Source organism: Canis aureus, chromosome 24 (genome assembly GCF_053574225.1).
Source record: "Canis aureus isolate CA01 chromosome 24, VMU_Caureus_v.1.0, whole genome shotgun sequence".
NCBI lineage: Eukaryota > Metazoa > Chordata > Mammalia > Carnivora > Canidae > Canis > Canis aureus.
Window position 1 is genome coordinate 36,246,527 of NC_135634.1, and position 14,911 is coordinate 36,261,437.

The 14,911-nt window shown below is 59.7% G+C and overlaps 1 protein-coding gene across 2 annotated transcripts; it reads right to left on the reverse strand.

Moving 5' to 3' along the window:
- Window positions 1-4,365: 4,365 nt before the first annotated feature.
- FGF17 (fibroblast growth factor 17) lies at window positions 4,366-14,864 on the reverse strand. Of its 2 annotated transcripts, none has more exons than XM_077868932.1 (5): window positions 9,843-14,864; window positions 9,627-9,663; window positions 6,523-6,667; window positions 6,176-6,282; window positions 4,366-5,127 (listed from the first exon to the last, which is right to left on the reverse strand). In XM_077868932.1, exons 1-5 carry the CDS (start codon window positions 9,875-9,877, stop codon window positions 4,834-4,836), a joined length of 618 nt encoding a protein of 205 aa, XP_077725058.1. In that variant the 5' UTR covers window positions 9,878-14,864; the 3' UTR covers window positions 4,366-4,833. The 2 variants fall into 2 exon arrangements, with proteins under 2 accessions (XP_077725058.1, XP_077725057.1); XM_077868931.1 differs by having other exon boundaries at window positions 6,523-6,700.
- Between the last annotated feature and the right edge of the window lie 47 nt (window positions 14,865-14,911).

Genomic DNA, 14,911 nt, shown 5'->3' on the forward strand with positions numbered 1-14,911 from the left:
TCACTTTCCCCCGAACACACCTCACATCTTCCTGCCTCAAAGCCCTTTTTTCTCATGCTCTTTTCCCTCTCAGTATTTTCCCTTGAATGTCTTCTCTGCTGAATGAAATCCTGCTCATTCTTTTATTTTTATTTTTTTGGAGGGAGGGACAGAGAGAGAGAGAGAGAGGATCTCAAGCAGACTTCCCGCTGAGCTTGGAGCCTCAAGACCCTGAGATCACAACCTGAGCTGAAATCAAGAGTCACTTAACCAACTGAGCCACCCAGGCACCCCTGAAATCCTTAAAGACCATGCAAGCCCCAGCCTTTCCCAATGCCCTGGCCCCATGTACTCTCTCATCCCAAACCCACCATGCCTGGCCGGAAGTGGAGAACATCCCACTCAGGCGATGGAGACAGGCAAGAATCTAGACTGTAATGCTCACTAGCTGAGACCATGGATGAGTTAATATCTCTGAGTCTGAGCTCGCCCACACATGATATGGGAATAATCTCAGCCCCTGAATAACAGGTTACATGTGAGCATGCCTTGCAGGCTGCCTGGCACATCTCCAGAGTTCTGTACACATTTGTGTCCTTATTTCCAATAGCTCCTATCTCCTTTTCCCCTCTTTTAGGATGTACCAAGTGCCTCTTTGCTATCTTAGGTGCAAGAGAGGGATTTCCACAAGTCCTTAAATTTCAAGTGCCTCGAGATCTTGACATCTTTTTTGTTAACTGAAGGGTTAGTACAGTGCTTGTACATTGTAGGGGATAAAGAAATATTTGGATTAACCGCTTAGGACCCGTCCTCACCCACGTCCACCTAAGGATGGAAGGTGGAGGCAGGATTCTGGTTCTCATTCTGCCTCCATCTTGAGGGTGTTGGGCCAAAGACTTCTTTCTGGACCTTCAGTTGGTTTAATTCCCTCAACAAATACTTAATCTGTGTAACGTACTCTGCTGGGGGGTACTACGGGGAAAGCAAAGACTGACTACCCCTATACAGAGGCACTTGTTTGGTGCACAACCATTACACAAGCACAAATAAGTACAGTTCTGGACAAGCTGGGATATGTGCCATTAGGCAAGGGCAAGCAGGTGGCCAGAGAGCCCTGTGGCACCAGACACCAGCACTAGCCCAAGAGAAGGGGCAAGTTTATGGGGCAGAGCGGACAGCAGCAGTCTGGGCATGCAAGTGTTCTTGAGAAAGGTGTGCTGGACAGTAGGAACCTCATGATCCAAGACGGGCACAGGGTGTTGGCCGGACAGCCAGGGTTGCTGTTTTGCCAGAGCTCCTGGAGGGGACTTACAGGGACAGGGCTGGGAAGGGAGGTAGAGCAGGTTTGCACAGGAGCCTTGAGAATCATGCTAAGGAGTCCACTGGTGATCAATAACATGGGCAGAGCTGTGGTTTAGGGTGGGATAGAGTGAGCAGAACAAACCATGTGATGTCCTGGAGTGGGTGGGGGGTGTTGGGAGGCAGAGACAGGGCTTGGAAAGCTACTGTAGTAACGGAGACAGACCCCCGCGAGGTCTGGCAATGGTGCAGAGTTTCCGAGTTTGGAGAGAAAGCAGTGGTGTGCAAGGGGGTGACAGCTGACGTGCTGCATTGCTAGGAGAGACTCAGCAGGGAGGACAAGGCGAGGAGGGAAAAGCAGAAACCTTAGGGAATGTTTCTATGAAGAGGAGCCAGGAAAGAGAAGGGTCCCGGTAACAGAGGATGAAGAGGTAGGAAAGAGCTTCAGAAAGGGGGGGGGGGTCCTCCACAGAGTCCAGGGCTATGGGGCTGAGGACAGCTAGGTCTGAAGCCAGAGAGGTCACTGGCCACTGAAGAATAGGGACAGGGCTCAAGAGAGTGACTTAAAAAAAAAGCCAGCTTGCAGGGACCAGAGAGTGAGTGGATTTCCCCCTCTGCCTCATCTGGCTGCTGGAGGACAGGACAGAGGAGGGCAGATCAATACGCAGCTATTCTTAGCTGGAGGCCTTGGTAAGCCTAACCAGCACAGGATCCGAGGCACCTGCTGCCCTCCCCCTCCACGTGGTCACATCCTCCCGGAGATGGATGCGCTCATCTTGCCCCAAGTCTTCCCCCACCATGTCCACCCCCATCCTCACACTTGCTTCGAAACTTCTGGCACACAGAAAGCAGCCAGGGCGGCTGCAGCCAGCTGCGGGGTGGTCTGAGGTCCTCAGGGGAGCCTTCTCCCACCGCCCCATGTTAAATCCCCTGAGGCCCCGTTATCAGAGACCCATTCCTTTGGCCTCTTCCTTTCAGCATCTTTGAAATCATCCCCAGTTCAGGGGACTGAACAGACTTGCCCAGAATATGAAGAGGCCCTCTGGATGTGGAGCCTGGACTTGGCAGAGGCGCTGAAAGGTGTGGTGAGAAGGTTGGGAGAGCCAAACCCGAGACCCAAGGCCACCAGCAGGCGTCAGCCCTGCCGGCTCCGGGCTCAGGGCGGGGCTGGGCCCTCTCGGAGATGGCCCGGGCCTCCGAGGCCGCCGTCCTCCCTCACCCAGTGCGCTCAGTGTCTCCTCACCAGGTCTCACCTCAGAAAGCAAGAAAGGAAACAGTGAGGGCTTTCTGGAGCCGGCCCCCAGAGGCCTGTCTGTGCTGGGGAGGTCAGAGGGACGGAGGGAGGGGCCGAGAAAGGCAGAGAAGAAAGCAGAGGCAGGACAAAGGGCTCGGTCCACCTTTGAAGCTGTCTCTAACCCGAGCCAGGGAGGGTGGGGTGGGTCTGAGGGCCCGGCTGGGGGGAGGCAGTCTAGAGTTTTAAAGAATGTCTTAAATTCCTGCGGAAATCAGCAGGATTGTAAGAGCCCCCCCCTCCCCAACACACCTCCTTCCCAGCCCCCTGCCCCCCAAGTCCAGACCTCCACACCTGGGGGCCCCAACCCTTTGTCCTCAGGTAATTGCTGGGCGTTGCCTCTGTGTTTAAAATCCCATTGAACTCTCCAGTTATCAGCTGTGGCTCCGGACCACCCTCCCTATCCCCCCCCTCGGAAAACGACCCCCAACACATCTCCCGCAGTCTTCACCAGGATTAGGGCTCTTTGTGATGGGGTGGGGGGGGGGGGAGGAAAGCAACCTGGTGCAAAGCAATTATGACAAGCCGGGGGAGAATGTCTGTCCTGGGGCCCGGGGGACCTCCCTCTTGGCTACTGGCTTCTCAATTGCCCAGGGTTGGGGGTGTCAGGCTGCTCCAGCACCAGCAGAGGAGAGGGAGGAGAGGGGAGGGGAGGGGAGAAGAGGGACCCCCCCACCCCACCCCCACCGCCACCGCCTAGGACTGCGGCTTCACCCACCTCCCGTTCTGACGAAACCAGGCTCCTCCCTAACTTCCCATTCGGTCTCTATTTTTAGGCCATTCTTGGGGAAAGTGGGGAGCAGGGAGGTCTTTATCCTTCTTCCGCTCTCTCCATGATACTTCCCTCCGACAACTTCCCAGAAGGAAGAAGAAGGGGAAACTGAGGCCGGGGGGTGGGTGAGGTTGTCCAGCCCCAGAAGAGCGGCCTGGAGGCGGGGGTGGGGGGAGCCCTGCTGGGAAGGGCTTTCCCCTCCGCGAGATTAAGAGCCGGCGCAGAGGAGGGAAGGGGCGGCTTTATGGCCTCTTGGTTCCACTCCCCAAAAGCACACCTGGAGGCGTCTGGGAAGGCCCACCCGAGAAGCCGGCGGCGGGGGCGCCCTCCCCCTCCCCCCTCCCCCTCCCCCTCCCCCCTCCCCTCCCCCGGGCCCGCCGCCCCTAATTGCGACTTCCCCTCAGGTGTGGCCCCCGCCCCCGCCCCCCGCGGGGACCCAGGGAACAAGAGGACGCATTCTCGCCCCCGTCCCCCTTCCGCCCGCCCGCCGGCCCCTCCCCTCCCCTCCCCTCCCCTCCCCCCTCCCCCGGCCTCACCGCGACGCTGCGATCCGGCTGCCGGCGGAGGCTGCGGCGTCGGCGGGGCTCGGTGCGGGGCCTGCTGCTCCCCCGCCCCCCCGCCCCCCCGCCCGGCCCGCGGGCTCGGGTCTGCGTCGCCCCAACAGGTAGCTCGGGACGCGCCGCGCAGCCAGGAAACCGGAGCCCGCGCGGAGGGAGGGGCCGCCAGCCTCGGCGGCGCAGGTGCGGGGCCTTCCCCGGCCCTCCCGGGCCCTCCCGGGCCACCCACGCCCGCGTGCCCGGGCGCCCCTCGCCGCCCCTGCACCTGCCGGGCGCGCCCGGCCCCGCGCCTCCCGGGGAGGCAGCTCCTGCGCGCCTTGGATCCCTCCACTCCGCCTTCAGATGACCCGTTTGCAGGAAAATGGTTTTATTCTGGGGCTCGAAGTTGGGGATGGGGGTGCAGGCCTGGGTGCTGGAATGTGAAAAATGACCATCCCTCTTTTTTTTTTTCCTCTCTCTCTCTTCCCTTTTTCTTTTCTTTTTTTTTTTTTTTTTTCCTGAAACACACACACAGACAAGTCCCTTCCTACAGTCTGGCCAGGAGGGATTTGGAGGCTGGGGGCAGACTGAGGAAGACTCCGCAGGCAGGGTTTAAAGAGGGCCTCCTCCAGGCGGCGTGTGCCAAGGCCCGGAATCTGCTGCCCTGTCCACCTGCTTCGGGGAGCCCGAGTCCCGTCCCGCTGCAGCTCCTGGCCCCGGGGGTCTGCCCCAACCTCCACCCCCCTGTCGGGTCTGGGGCGGCTGCCCTGAGGCCCCAGCCCTGGTCTGTGACAGTCCCGCCCCATCCAGCTTGAGGCCTCGCTGCTGCTCCTTGGTCCTCAGGGTCCCCCTTGGGGGGCTCCGGTTCCCTTCCCTCCACCCCAGCCCAGTCTTGGGATTAGGAAGGGAAGGGGATGGGAAGGCTGGTGAGGGGCCGCTGCCCCCTGTGTCCCTGACTACGTCAGGGGCTGTGGCCTCCGCGTGCGCTTGGTCCGGCGGGTGGGGGCCGAGCCCACGAACTCGAACTGCTTCTGCCTCTCGGCGTGGTTGGGGAAGGGCAGCTGGCCCTGGTAAAGGCGCTTGATGAAGTGGGCCTCTCGCTGGTTCTGGCGGCTGCGAGACGCCTGGCGCGGCCGGCCCTGCCTCGTGAAGGCCATGAACCAGCCCTCGTGCCGCGCATTCTGGAAGGCGGTGTAGTTGTTCTCCAGCACGATCTCCGTGAACACGCAGTCCTTGCTCTTCCCGCTGGGCTGTGGTGGGGGAAGGGGGGAGAGGGGGGGCAGTTTGTCCACCCGGCCTGTCTGGCTCATCTGCCTTTTGGACCCGTCTTGTAGGACCAAGGAGGGAGTGACAGGAGCTGTAGGCCCAGGTGAGATGGCCTGGTGAGAAGGGCGCCCTTTTTGAAGAGGCCAAGGTGGGAGAAAGGAGCAAGCGTTGCGTGGAGTCAGATCTGAACTTGAATGCGGGCTTTGGCAGTGTTTAGCTATGCTGAGCCTGGCTCCTGGGACGTGGCATCAAGACCAAGGTTATTCTGCAGCTCAGTGCCCACCCCGTGGGCACTCGGGCCACAGGAATGCTCCTCAATATGGGCAAATGGTACTGCTGGGTGCAGGGAAAGGAGGCAACAGTCTTTGATGAAGGGGCAAATGTGTACAGAATAGAGACTGTCAGGAGCCACACAGCCCCCCGTTTGACCCTATCGATAACCTTGACACTATGTCCATTTTCATAGATGAGCAGACTGAGGCTTGACCAATACTAGCAAATATTTGGTGAGAACAGCCAGAATCGGAAGCCAGGATTGACAAATGCTAAAGGAAATGGGACTCTCTCTACACGACAGGGCCGGACCTGCCACTGCGGAGTAGTCACACTAGCAGGCGGTTACACGAGTGGGCAGTTAGTGTACCTTGTCCTGGTGGGGGATCCTGTGGACCCAGTGACCTCGGGGGAGCTTGTGGCCTCCTCTAGATGCACACTCGCAGCCCTGATCAGCAGTTAACCCTCAACACAGGGGGCTGCAGTATCACGGAGGTGCTACAGTGCTGACTCGTTGATGTTGGGGGCATACCCCATAAATCAGAGCCAAAGAGCCTCATGGATCAGTAAGTGTCCTCAGAGGACTTCTAGACCCACTGGGACTCATTTAAATGGAAAAAACAGAGAGTGGCTGAGTGTTGGGGGGTGAGGAGAAGCAGTCCTGGCTTGGGCCCAGTAGAGGAGAGTGGGGTGCTGTGGGGCACGCAGTGAGATCGATTCATTCAGCCACTGCCCCCCCCTTTTGCTCCCAGGTCTCACCTTTCCAATGAGCTTGCCCCTCTTGTTCATACAGATGTATTTCTCACTCTCAGCACCCTTGATGCGCACACGGCTTCCAAACGTGTCCGTCTCCACTATGAGTTTGGCTATGATGGGGGAGGGGGAGAGAGACCTCTGTCCATCGGGGATGCCAGCTCAGGGCTGTGGCAGGGCCCCCCCCCCAACCAGCCTGACCTCCGAACTTGGGTGGGGGGCACCGGGAGGCCCTCCTCCAAGAAGCCTCTCCCTGCTCTCCCACTCGGCCCTGCCCTGGCCCAGGATCTGGGGATGGACCAGGTTAGGCTGGCCGGTGGTGTGAGTGGCCTCTGGTGAGGGCTGGGTCTCACCAAACTTGTTGCCGTCCTCCGCGGTGGCAGAGATGCGACGCCCGGTGACCTGCACGTGCTTGCCACTGGTCCGGCTGTAGAGCTGGTACTCACGGATCTGCCGCCGGCTCAGCTGGTCGGTCATGGCACCCTGGTCCCTCACGTACTGGTTAAAATTAGGAGACGGGTGATTCTCCCCCTTTGCGGTTACCAAGGGAAAAATAGTGTCAATTTGCTTTGGGTGACACCACCACGGGTCCATCCAGGGGAGAGGGGTGTGGAGGTGAGTGTAATGGAGGCAGGCCATTTGTCCTGGGAAGCAGAGGTGCAGGGGAAGGGTATCTATGGCCATGATCTTCCCAGGCCAGTGGGTGAGCCAGTCATGATCTCTTGGCTCTCCATCTGCCCAGGCTTGGGGGACACTTGGTGGTCGAGTGTAGACCTGGAATCGTGACTCTGGTTGCTGGAAGGAACCTTCATAGTTATGGTACCCAATTTCTGTGTTCTATGGAGGAGGTGCCCCGGGTGACCCAGCTAATTAGAGACAGAAGCCCTGTTGTGCCTCTAGGATTGGAGCTAGTCTCTTCTCCAGAATGCCAGGGTCTTGACTCCATTCGCCAGGACAACCGGATTTCTCCTTCATCCTCCCCACTGGCCTTGAAGGATCCCATGCCTGGCATAGGCGCAAACACGCGCACGCATGCACAAACACACATGCGCACACAGCAGCTGACCTGTTAGGCTTACCGGGGAGCATTATAGGGAGCATTGTTTGGGTTCCTGCAAGTTTCCCCCCCCACCTCCCAGGTATTTCTTTTCAGCACTAACTGTGGAATCCTGAGCTCCTGCCTGGCTTCCCCCTGCCGCTCAACTCTGGGTGCTCAGGGCCCTCAGAGAAGCCCGCCCCCCTTTCCCTGTTCCTTCCTGGTCTAGGAGTCAGGGAGGTTGAGGCTGCACAGCAAGAGGAGCCATCAGCAGTGGCCCCGTGGACGCCAGCCTGTGCCACAATGTAACAGAGGCTCGTGGCCAGTGGGGGCGATGCTGTTGCCCACTCCGTGCTTTCCCGGTTCCACCCACACGTGGTGCAAAGCCGGGACGAGTACCTTCTCCGGCCAGTCTCTCCTTCCCTATCTACAACACTGAGTGGGAGAAAAACAGACCACTTCCTGTCCTCTCTCTCCAGTAAGGTGCAGACCAGATGACATTTCTCAGCTGCTTGTGACAGCTTCAACCCTAGACTAAACTGTCTCTCTGTCCACTGGATCCTGCTGGCCAGACTCCCTCTGTCCCGCGTCACTAAGGCCACCTTTATCCCAGGCCCAGTCACAGCCACCTAGGCGACCTGGGCCCAGATCAGCATCTGTTCGAGGCCACTCTTTTGTGGAGGGAGGAGCAGGAGCAGGAAGGATCAGCTTTGAGGAAGGGGGCGGTGAGTGCTTGGCTCCAGGCTGACCCTGTAACCTGCTCAGGGTTAACCCTTCGTGTGTGTCACTGCTCATTTCCGACTCCAGAGAGGCCATAGGCTGGGGTGGCCACCGGGACCCCCACCTATGAGAGCAGGGTCTGGAGCCTCAGAGCAGCAAAGTGTGCCCCGCACCCCATCCTGGAAAAACCTGAGGCAGGCATTTGGGGTGGGGGCCTGCCTCCCTGCCAGTGGGTGGGGTCTGGCTGGCCCGGGACCCTCGGTGGGGTCGGCCTGGCCCCAGCCCCCCAGCCTCCTGGCCCAGGTTCAGGCCCTCCGCCCCTCTTGGCGGGCAGCCTCCTTCTGGCTGTCTGTTCCAGGTCAGGAGCAGGGAGGGCCCCCCCGAAGCCCCCTCCTCTCCTTGTCCCCCTTCAGGCCCTGCACAAAAGCAGCCCCACGCCCCCCCCACAGCCCACAGCCCACAAGTCGCTCTCCCCGCGGGACCTGGCCTGTCCCTTTCATGTTCCCGCTGCGGGGGCACCTCCCCTTCCACTGCTGCAGACAGCTGCTTGTCAGACGGCCCCTCAAGCATGGCTATGGTCCGGCCTGCCGGCCCCCCCTCCAGGGGGGGCGAGGGGGCACTTCAAGGGGGAAAGGACAGCTTTGCCACCTTCCCTGAGTCCTGAATGGGGCCTCAGCCAGGCCATAAACGCCCCGGCCAGCCTCACCATTGTGCTAATTCCCCTTCCAGAACAGGTTGGGCCCACCCCCGGCCCCCTCCCGGCCAGGCTGGGGGCTTTCTTCTTGCTCTCCCTGGATGTGTGAAGCAAAAGGCCTGGAACGGGGGCTAGAGCAAAAGGGGGAAGGGAGGGGGGGGAGTTGTCTCTCTCTCTCCCACCCCCCCACTGCTTCAAAGGCAGCCCCTTTCCTTCTCCCAGAGAAAAGGCATTTACCTTCAAAAAAAGTCCCCACTGGATATGAAGAGAAGCGGGCCTCTGGCCTGGGAAAGCCAAGCGATCTCTCCCCAGAGCGGTTCTGGACGAGTGCATTTTAATAGCTGCACTTTTATGGAGGATCACAAAAAGGGACCGAGCCTCGCACAGGGGGCTGAGGCTTGGGGTGGGGGTATGTGTGCATGGGGGGCTGACACGGGGTGGGGGGAGTATGGAGATACAAACCCTGAATCTTGTCCCAAACAAACCTCTCTGGGCTTGACCTCATTGCCCTGTAGGTAAGGAGTCACCTCGCCTGGGCTGGGCATCTGACTGCCCACGCAATCCCCAGCACGGTGACTCCCCGGGGACATCCTTGTTGTGGGGACTGGGGTAGCCAGTGGACACACAAGTGGTTTTCAGGGACCTCCAAGTATAAGCCTCACCTGAGCCAGAGCCTCGGCCCTGTACCTCTCACTCCAGACTCCATGCATTTAGCTTTTGGGGGAACCCATGTGGCGGGATGGAGAGAGAAGCAGATACCCCAGGACAAGTAGGGAGGGTCATGGAGGAAGGACAGATAAAGACCTCAGTCAACCCCCAAACCTGCCTTAGCCCCTTCTTCTGGCCTCCAAAGGCTGACACCATTCCCCCCCTCCACCTCAAAAACCATCTGGGTCCAGGGAGAGGCCAGAACCTGGCTCTGTCGGCCCAAAGGAGACTTACCCCCGCCCCAGCTGGGTGGGGTGGGAGAGATGGGGGGAAGCTAGTGGGGTGGGGCACCCGCCTACCTGGGTTTGACAGCAGAGAATCAGTAGCTGCAGGCACCTGTGTGGGAAGACAAGGCAGGCGCTGGTGTGGGTGCCAGCAGTCAGCCCAGGGCGAGCACCCAGTCACCACCACCCCCGCACCCCCCCACCCCTCCGTGTGGGAGTCCCGGTAAGATTAGGTCTGCCCCAGGCTGGAAATGGCAACAGAACTTCGGCCCAGAGAGGCAGCGCACTTACAGAGTGAGGTTGGGCAGCAGGCGGGTGGCTCCCATCGCCGGAGAGATTTCTTGGGGCGGTTGCCCCCCTGCCCCCAAACTCAGGAGCAGATATGGGCAGTTCCCCAGGGGTAGAGTCCTAGAGAAGCCAAGGTCTCTTCAAGCCACAGGTTTTCAGGGGGGAGAGGAGGAGAGAGAGGGGAGGAGGAGGAGAGAAGGGAGGGGAGGAGGAGTGGGGGAGGAGGGCGTAATTGGGAGACTGAGGTGTGAGGTGTCCACCTTCCCGGCCAGTGAGCCGGCAAAGCAGCCGCTGGCGGGGGCTCCCCGAGCACAGGGGATGGAGCTGCTGGCTAAGGAGGCTGCCCCTGTGGTCTCCCAGGTTTTTCCTGACCCTCAGACCTGGACTGGAGGGCCCCTCCTCCCCTCCCAGGGCCAGCTTCTCCTGCCCTCAGGTCTGATGCCCCACCTCCCCAAGTGGGAGCCAGGTAGCATTCCGGGGCCAGGGGTTGCTGAGTCTGGCTCTGGGGGTGGAAATTCCCAGAAGCAGCCTTAAAAGGAGGAGCCTCCCTCCAGGGGGCAGGCGGTGGGCTTGGCTAGGAGCGCCTGCTTCCACTGCCTCTGTCACCCCTTGCCCCCCCCTCTGCTGTCTGGCCACCGGGATGGAGGTGTTAAGGCTGTCCCGACTGGCAGCAAATAGTGGGTGCAACAGGTTGGGGGCCAGGGATGGGGGACAAGGTGCAGGTAGGGCTGTGGAGGGACCCCGAGGAATCCAGAAAGCTGGCCTGCCGTCTCAGAAAAGACAGACTGGCGCACTGGCACCAACTACTTGTCTCTGGGCCCGGGACCTTTTTCTCTGAGAGATGCCTCCTGAGAGATGCCTCCTCACGTCGGAGGACCGCAGGAGATGACTGCACCTAGCAGACGTCAAAGGCGTCCTATGTCCTGGGCCTCGCTCACCATCCACCGCCCGGGCAGCAGCCACCCCCCGGGCCTCCACCCCAGCCTGGCGGCAGCAGCAACTGCCTGGAGTGAAGTGCCCACCGGCCTCTTCACAGGACCCCTGTCCTACCCTGCCGGTATTACCCCATTCGACAGAGAAGGAAACTGAGGCACAGGGGTATGTAGTTTGCTCAGAATGACACAGCTAGTGAATGGTAGGTAGATCCAGGTTCCTAAAGTCAGTGCTCTTTCTATTCCACGTGGGTCTCTCTGGAGCCTGTCTGCTGTGTGCATGCCCTCCAGGCTGCAGTCACCAAGGTCCTGGAAGCTGGTGACCAGGAACTCTAACTGTTCCTTCCCCACGGAAGGTGGGTGATGGTGACTGTAGAAGGGAGCTTGTGCTTCTGGCTTTGGGGGGGGATCTCTGAGGGAAGCCCCTCCACCCCGCGTAGGGAAGCAGAGCTCACACATCAGCTCTGGGCTCCCCGGAGGTCTAAGTGCCCCCAGGATGGAGAGAGAAGGGGAAATGCTGGTTGTGGATGTATTTACCTAAAGAGATGAGCAGGAGGGCGAAACTCTCACCTCCAAGCCTCCTTCTCACCTTCCTGAGCTACGTCAATCCACAAAATTGTCTGCCACCCCTCCCCCCCCACAGACCAGCCCCAAGGCCACCTCCTGGCCACCTCCAGCTGTCCAGCCCCAGCACCTGGCTCCCAGCTCCGCCCCAGCGCCCTGCAGGGGCTCAAGGCCCTGTTGAGCCTGCACTGGCCTGGGGGTGCAGTGGTAGCCCTGTCCCTGGGGGGGTCCAGGGTTGGTTGGAACCATACTGGAATCATAGTGTCAGAACCAGAAGGGGTCTTAGACATTCTGCATCTGGTCCAGCCTCCTCACCCACTGGTGAGGCCCAGGGGGGTCTCGCAGCTAGTGAGTGAGTGGCGTGACTCGGACAAGCTACCAGGTGCCCAGACTCCCAGTCCAGTGCTCATCATTTTCTGAGCATGCCCCAGCCTGAGCTGCTTCTCTGCTTTCGCCTGGTCATTTCCATTTTCCACATTTGTTCCTTTTGGGGCCCAATTTAAACTCTGTCTCTTCTGTGGAAGCTCCTGAATTTACGTCTCCGTCTCCGCTGTGGTTGGTGCTTGCTCCAGCTCTGTCTCCTGGGGAGCCTGTGACCTCCCCCATGTCTGGCCAGCTGCTAGCTCCCAGGTGGGGGACTCAAGGCAACCCCCTCCGGCCCTCAGTCCTGGGATGACAGGTGAGAGAGCAAGTGCTGGAAGGACAGTTCAGGCTTGGAGTTTGGGGTGGGCAGGTGAGCTGGGGGATGGAATTAAATCAAGAGTCAGGTGTGGGGAGTGCCACCTAGCGCACTGTCTGGGCTCCAGTCCTCTGCCCTCTGAGCCTGACTGCCTGGTTCCTGTCGGTGGGGGAGGGGCATGTTGTCACTGGCCAGCCCCCCAGCCCGGCCTGGGTCTCCATGGTAACAGATGCCAGCAGTCAAGCTTGGCCTTGGGGCTCAGCCAGGGGCCTGTGCCAGGGGGCTCTGGGGCATGGCTGGGTAGCCAGTTTCATGGTGCGACATCTGCTCCTTGTCCCTTCCCATTTGTGCACCTGCAGGCCTGGCTTTCTGACTCAGCTTGCTCCTTTACCCCTATGGGAAGGCCAGTGCTGGGCTCCAAGAGGCGAGGCAGCATGGAGAGTGTTCCATGGATTTTTCTCCCCATCCCCAGGTCCTGTCCTCTCCGGGCTGCGTGACCCACCGCAAGTCCCTTCACTTCTCTGGTGTCAGCTTTCTAATTTATAAATACGAAATGGCCATTACTGATGCTGTCAAAACTGCCACCACCACGAGCATCAACTGAGGTGGACGCTCCCTGAAAAGTATCAAGTGCCAAAAGAGTGGGGGCAAGGGGCCTAGACCCCCTTATGGGTCCAGATTCAGTTTATCTCAACTTTGACCCACTCTCTCCCTTGACTAGAGGGAGCTGGGAGGCAGAAGGGTCGGGTTCATTAACATTTATGGGGGGAGGTGGCAGGAGGTGGTAAGGGAAGTGAGAAGTAGCCTGGGTTGCCTTGGTTAATCCTCACCCCCCAGTGCCAAGTTCAACACCCCCCAGCTGAGGCGTCTCACGCCTGCTCCTTCTAACAGCCCAGCTGGTGCAGACACAGAGCCCGCAGAAACCACCTGCAGACCTGCCACTTGTCACCACCTGCTTCGACCCCAGCCCACCCTTTTCCTGTCGAAAAACAGAAGGGCTGGGGCTGGGGCTTGGGCAGGGCAGGGCACAGGGGCCCTTACAATACGGGGAGCCCTCCATCCTTGCCCTGTGATCCCTACTGCCTGCCAGCACTTGGAGATTAAATCAGCTGGTTAGCTGTTGTGGACCCCGGGCCGGGTCTGCTGGGTGGAGGCAAAGGGAAGTGCCCCCCACGAATCCCTGCTTCGCTACAGCTGGCTGGGGGCCGCCCCTGCCAGGGTCCCAGCTGCCCGGGGGACGTCATGTCCACTCCTGCTTTCCGCTTCTGAGATGTCCTACCTCTCTGGCTGCTGTGAGGTTCAAGACCAGAGCTGGTGGTGGACCTGGCTCCTCCACTAGCTGTGTGGCCTTGGGGGCAAGTTGTTTTGCCCCCCTGTGCCTCACTTTCCAGGCCTGAGAAACCGGGTTACTGTAGTGAGGCACTCGGAGCAGCACATCACTCCCAACACCTTATTACTAGAATCATGGCAACTTCCTTTTTGTTCAGGCTTCCAAGCCTGCGCTTTCCTCAGGCCCTTTTGCACTCTTGGCTTCTGCTCCTACGAGGGTCCTTCTGGCAGCTACTCACGAGGCCTGCCGCCCCCTGCTCGGCACTCTTCTCCTTTGAGGGACTTCCTCTGATCTCAACGGTACTTCTCCAGCCTGGAAGGGAGCCTGTTTCGCTTCCTCCGAAGCACTGGACAGTAACTGATATTTTATTGGTGGCTTTGGTTTCCACTAGACTGTACGTGACTTGATGTGAGGGATTTGTCTACCCTGTGTCACGAGGCCATGGTGAACGCCTGCTGCCCACCTGGAGCCAGAAGTGAACTGATGTCTCCTGTCACTACCTGGGCGACCCGAGGTCAGTAGCTCATTCTCATTTGTCAGAGAGGGTGCACAATGCCTACACCCGTCTCCCGGGGTGTAGAAAGCGAGCAACGAGAACGGTAGCCCTACCCTCCTCCATCTCTCTGGCATGAAGAGAAGCTGAAGCTGAACAGGAGCACTTGGGCCTGGCTGCTGACCTGCCTGTGCAGGCATCAAAGAGCTCCAACCCTCTGGGGACCCTGCCTAAGGATCCTGGAGAGAGGCAGGGCCATCTCCCCATTGGCCCACTTTAGGTTTGGCCAGTGGGAGTGTGGGGAGGGCCAGGGAGAAGCCCAGCAGTATAACCCCAAGTGGGGGCTCTGTGTGTCCTGATGGGTGAACCAGGCTCCAGGCCTGGGAGAGGGCAGGAGGCCAGAGCCACGCAATGGGTCATTCATCCCCTTGCCTATTCCCCCACTGCTTTCCCTGAACACTTTGGTGAACCCTGTTCCGTGGCTCCCAGAGCTGCCCTGGGAGAGCCCTAGCATGGGAGTCCACCTCCTGTAAGAGGCCCTCTATAGCCTCTGAAAAGCCGGCCTCACCTGCCCTGTCTGGGAGGGTTTCCTTGAAAGAACAGGCCTCTGGGCTCCTGCCTGACACAGATCTTCACACAAATGAGCAGGAGCTCAGCCTGAACAGGATGCAAGCCTGGAGAGCAGAACTAGCATCGTGCCTCTGAGGTTCCAGGAGACGTTCTGTGGACTTGACGGTGGACAGATGTGGTTTGGGCCAGGAGAGAAGATCCTGAGGCCAGTCTGACAGGGGCAGGCAGCTCTGGCCCTTTGGTTTGGTCCCTGGAACACCAGCCAGCCAGAAGGGAGTGTGGACACCGGAAGACCCACACCAGCTGGGGCTCCCTCCCTCAGACCAGGGGCAGAAATTTGAAGCTGGGCAAGGGGTTGAGATACTTGTTTTTCCCCCCCCAAAGCTGGGGGTGGGGGAGGGTGGGAGTGGGAGGGACTTTGAGGATGAGGGAGGGAGATAAAAGAGTAGAGCAGAAGCCTGCTGGCTGGGCCACCAGGTCGGGGTGTGCTGGCCCGTGGCCGCC

Excerpts from the sequence above, each read along its gene's own strand:
- FGF17 (XM_077868931.1), bottom strand. The coding sequence starts at position 9,877 with ATGGGAGCCACCCGCCTGCTGCCCAACCTCACTCT. Across the intron at positions 6,701-9,626 it reads TTCTCTGCTGTCAAACCCAG|GGGGAGAATCACCCGTCTCC; the intron begins GTAGGCGGGTGC and ends GTAACCGCAAAG. Across the intron at positions 6,283-6,522 it reads GGAGGACGGCAACAAGTTTG|CCAAACTCATAGTGGAGACG; the intron begins GTGAGACCCAGC and ends CCCCCATCATAG.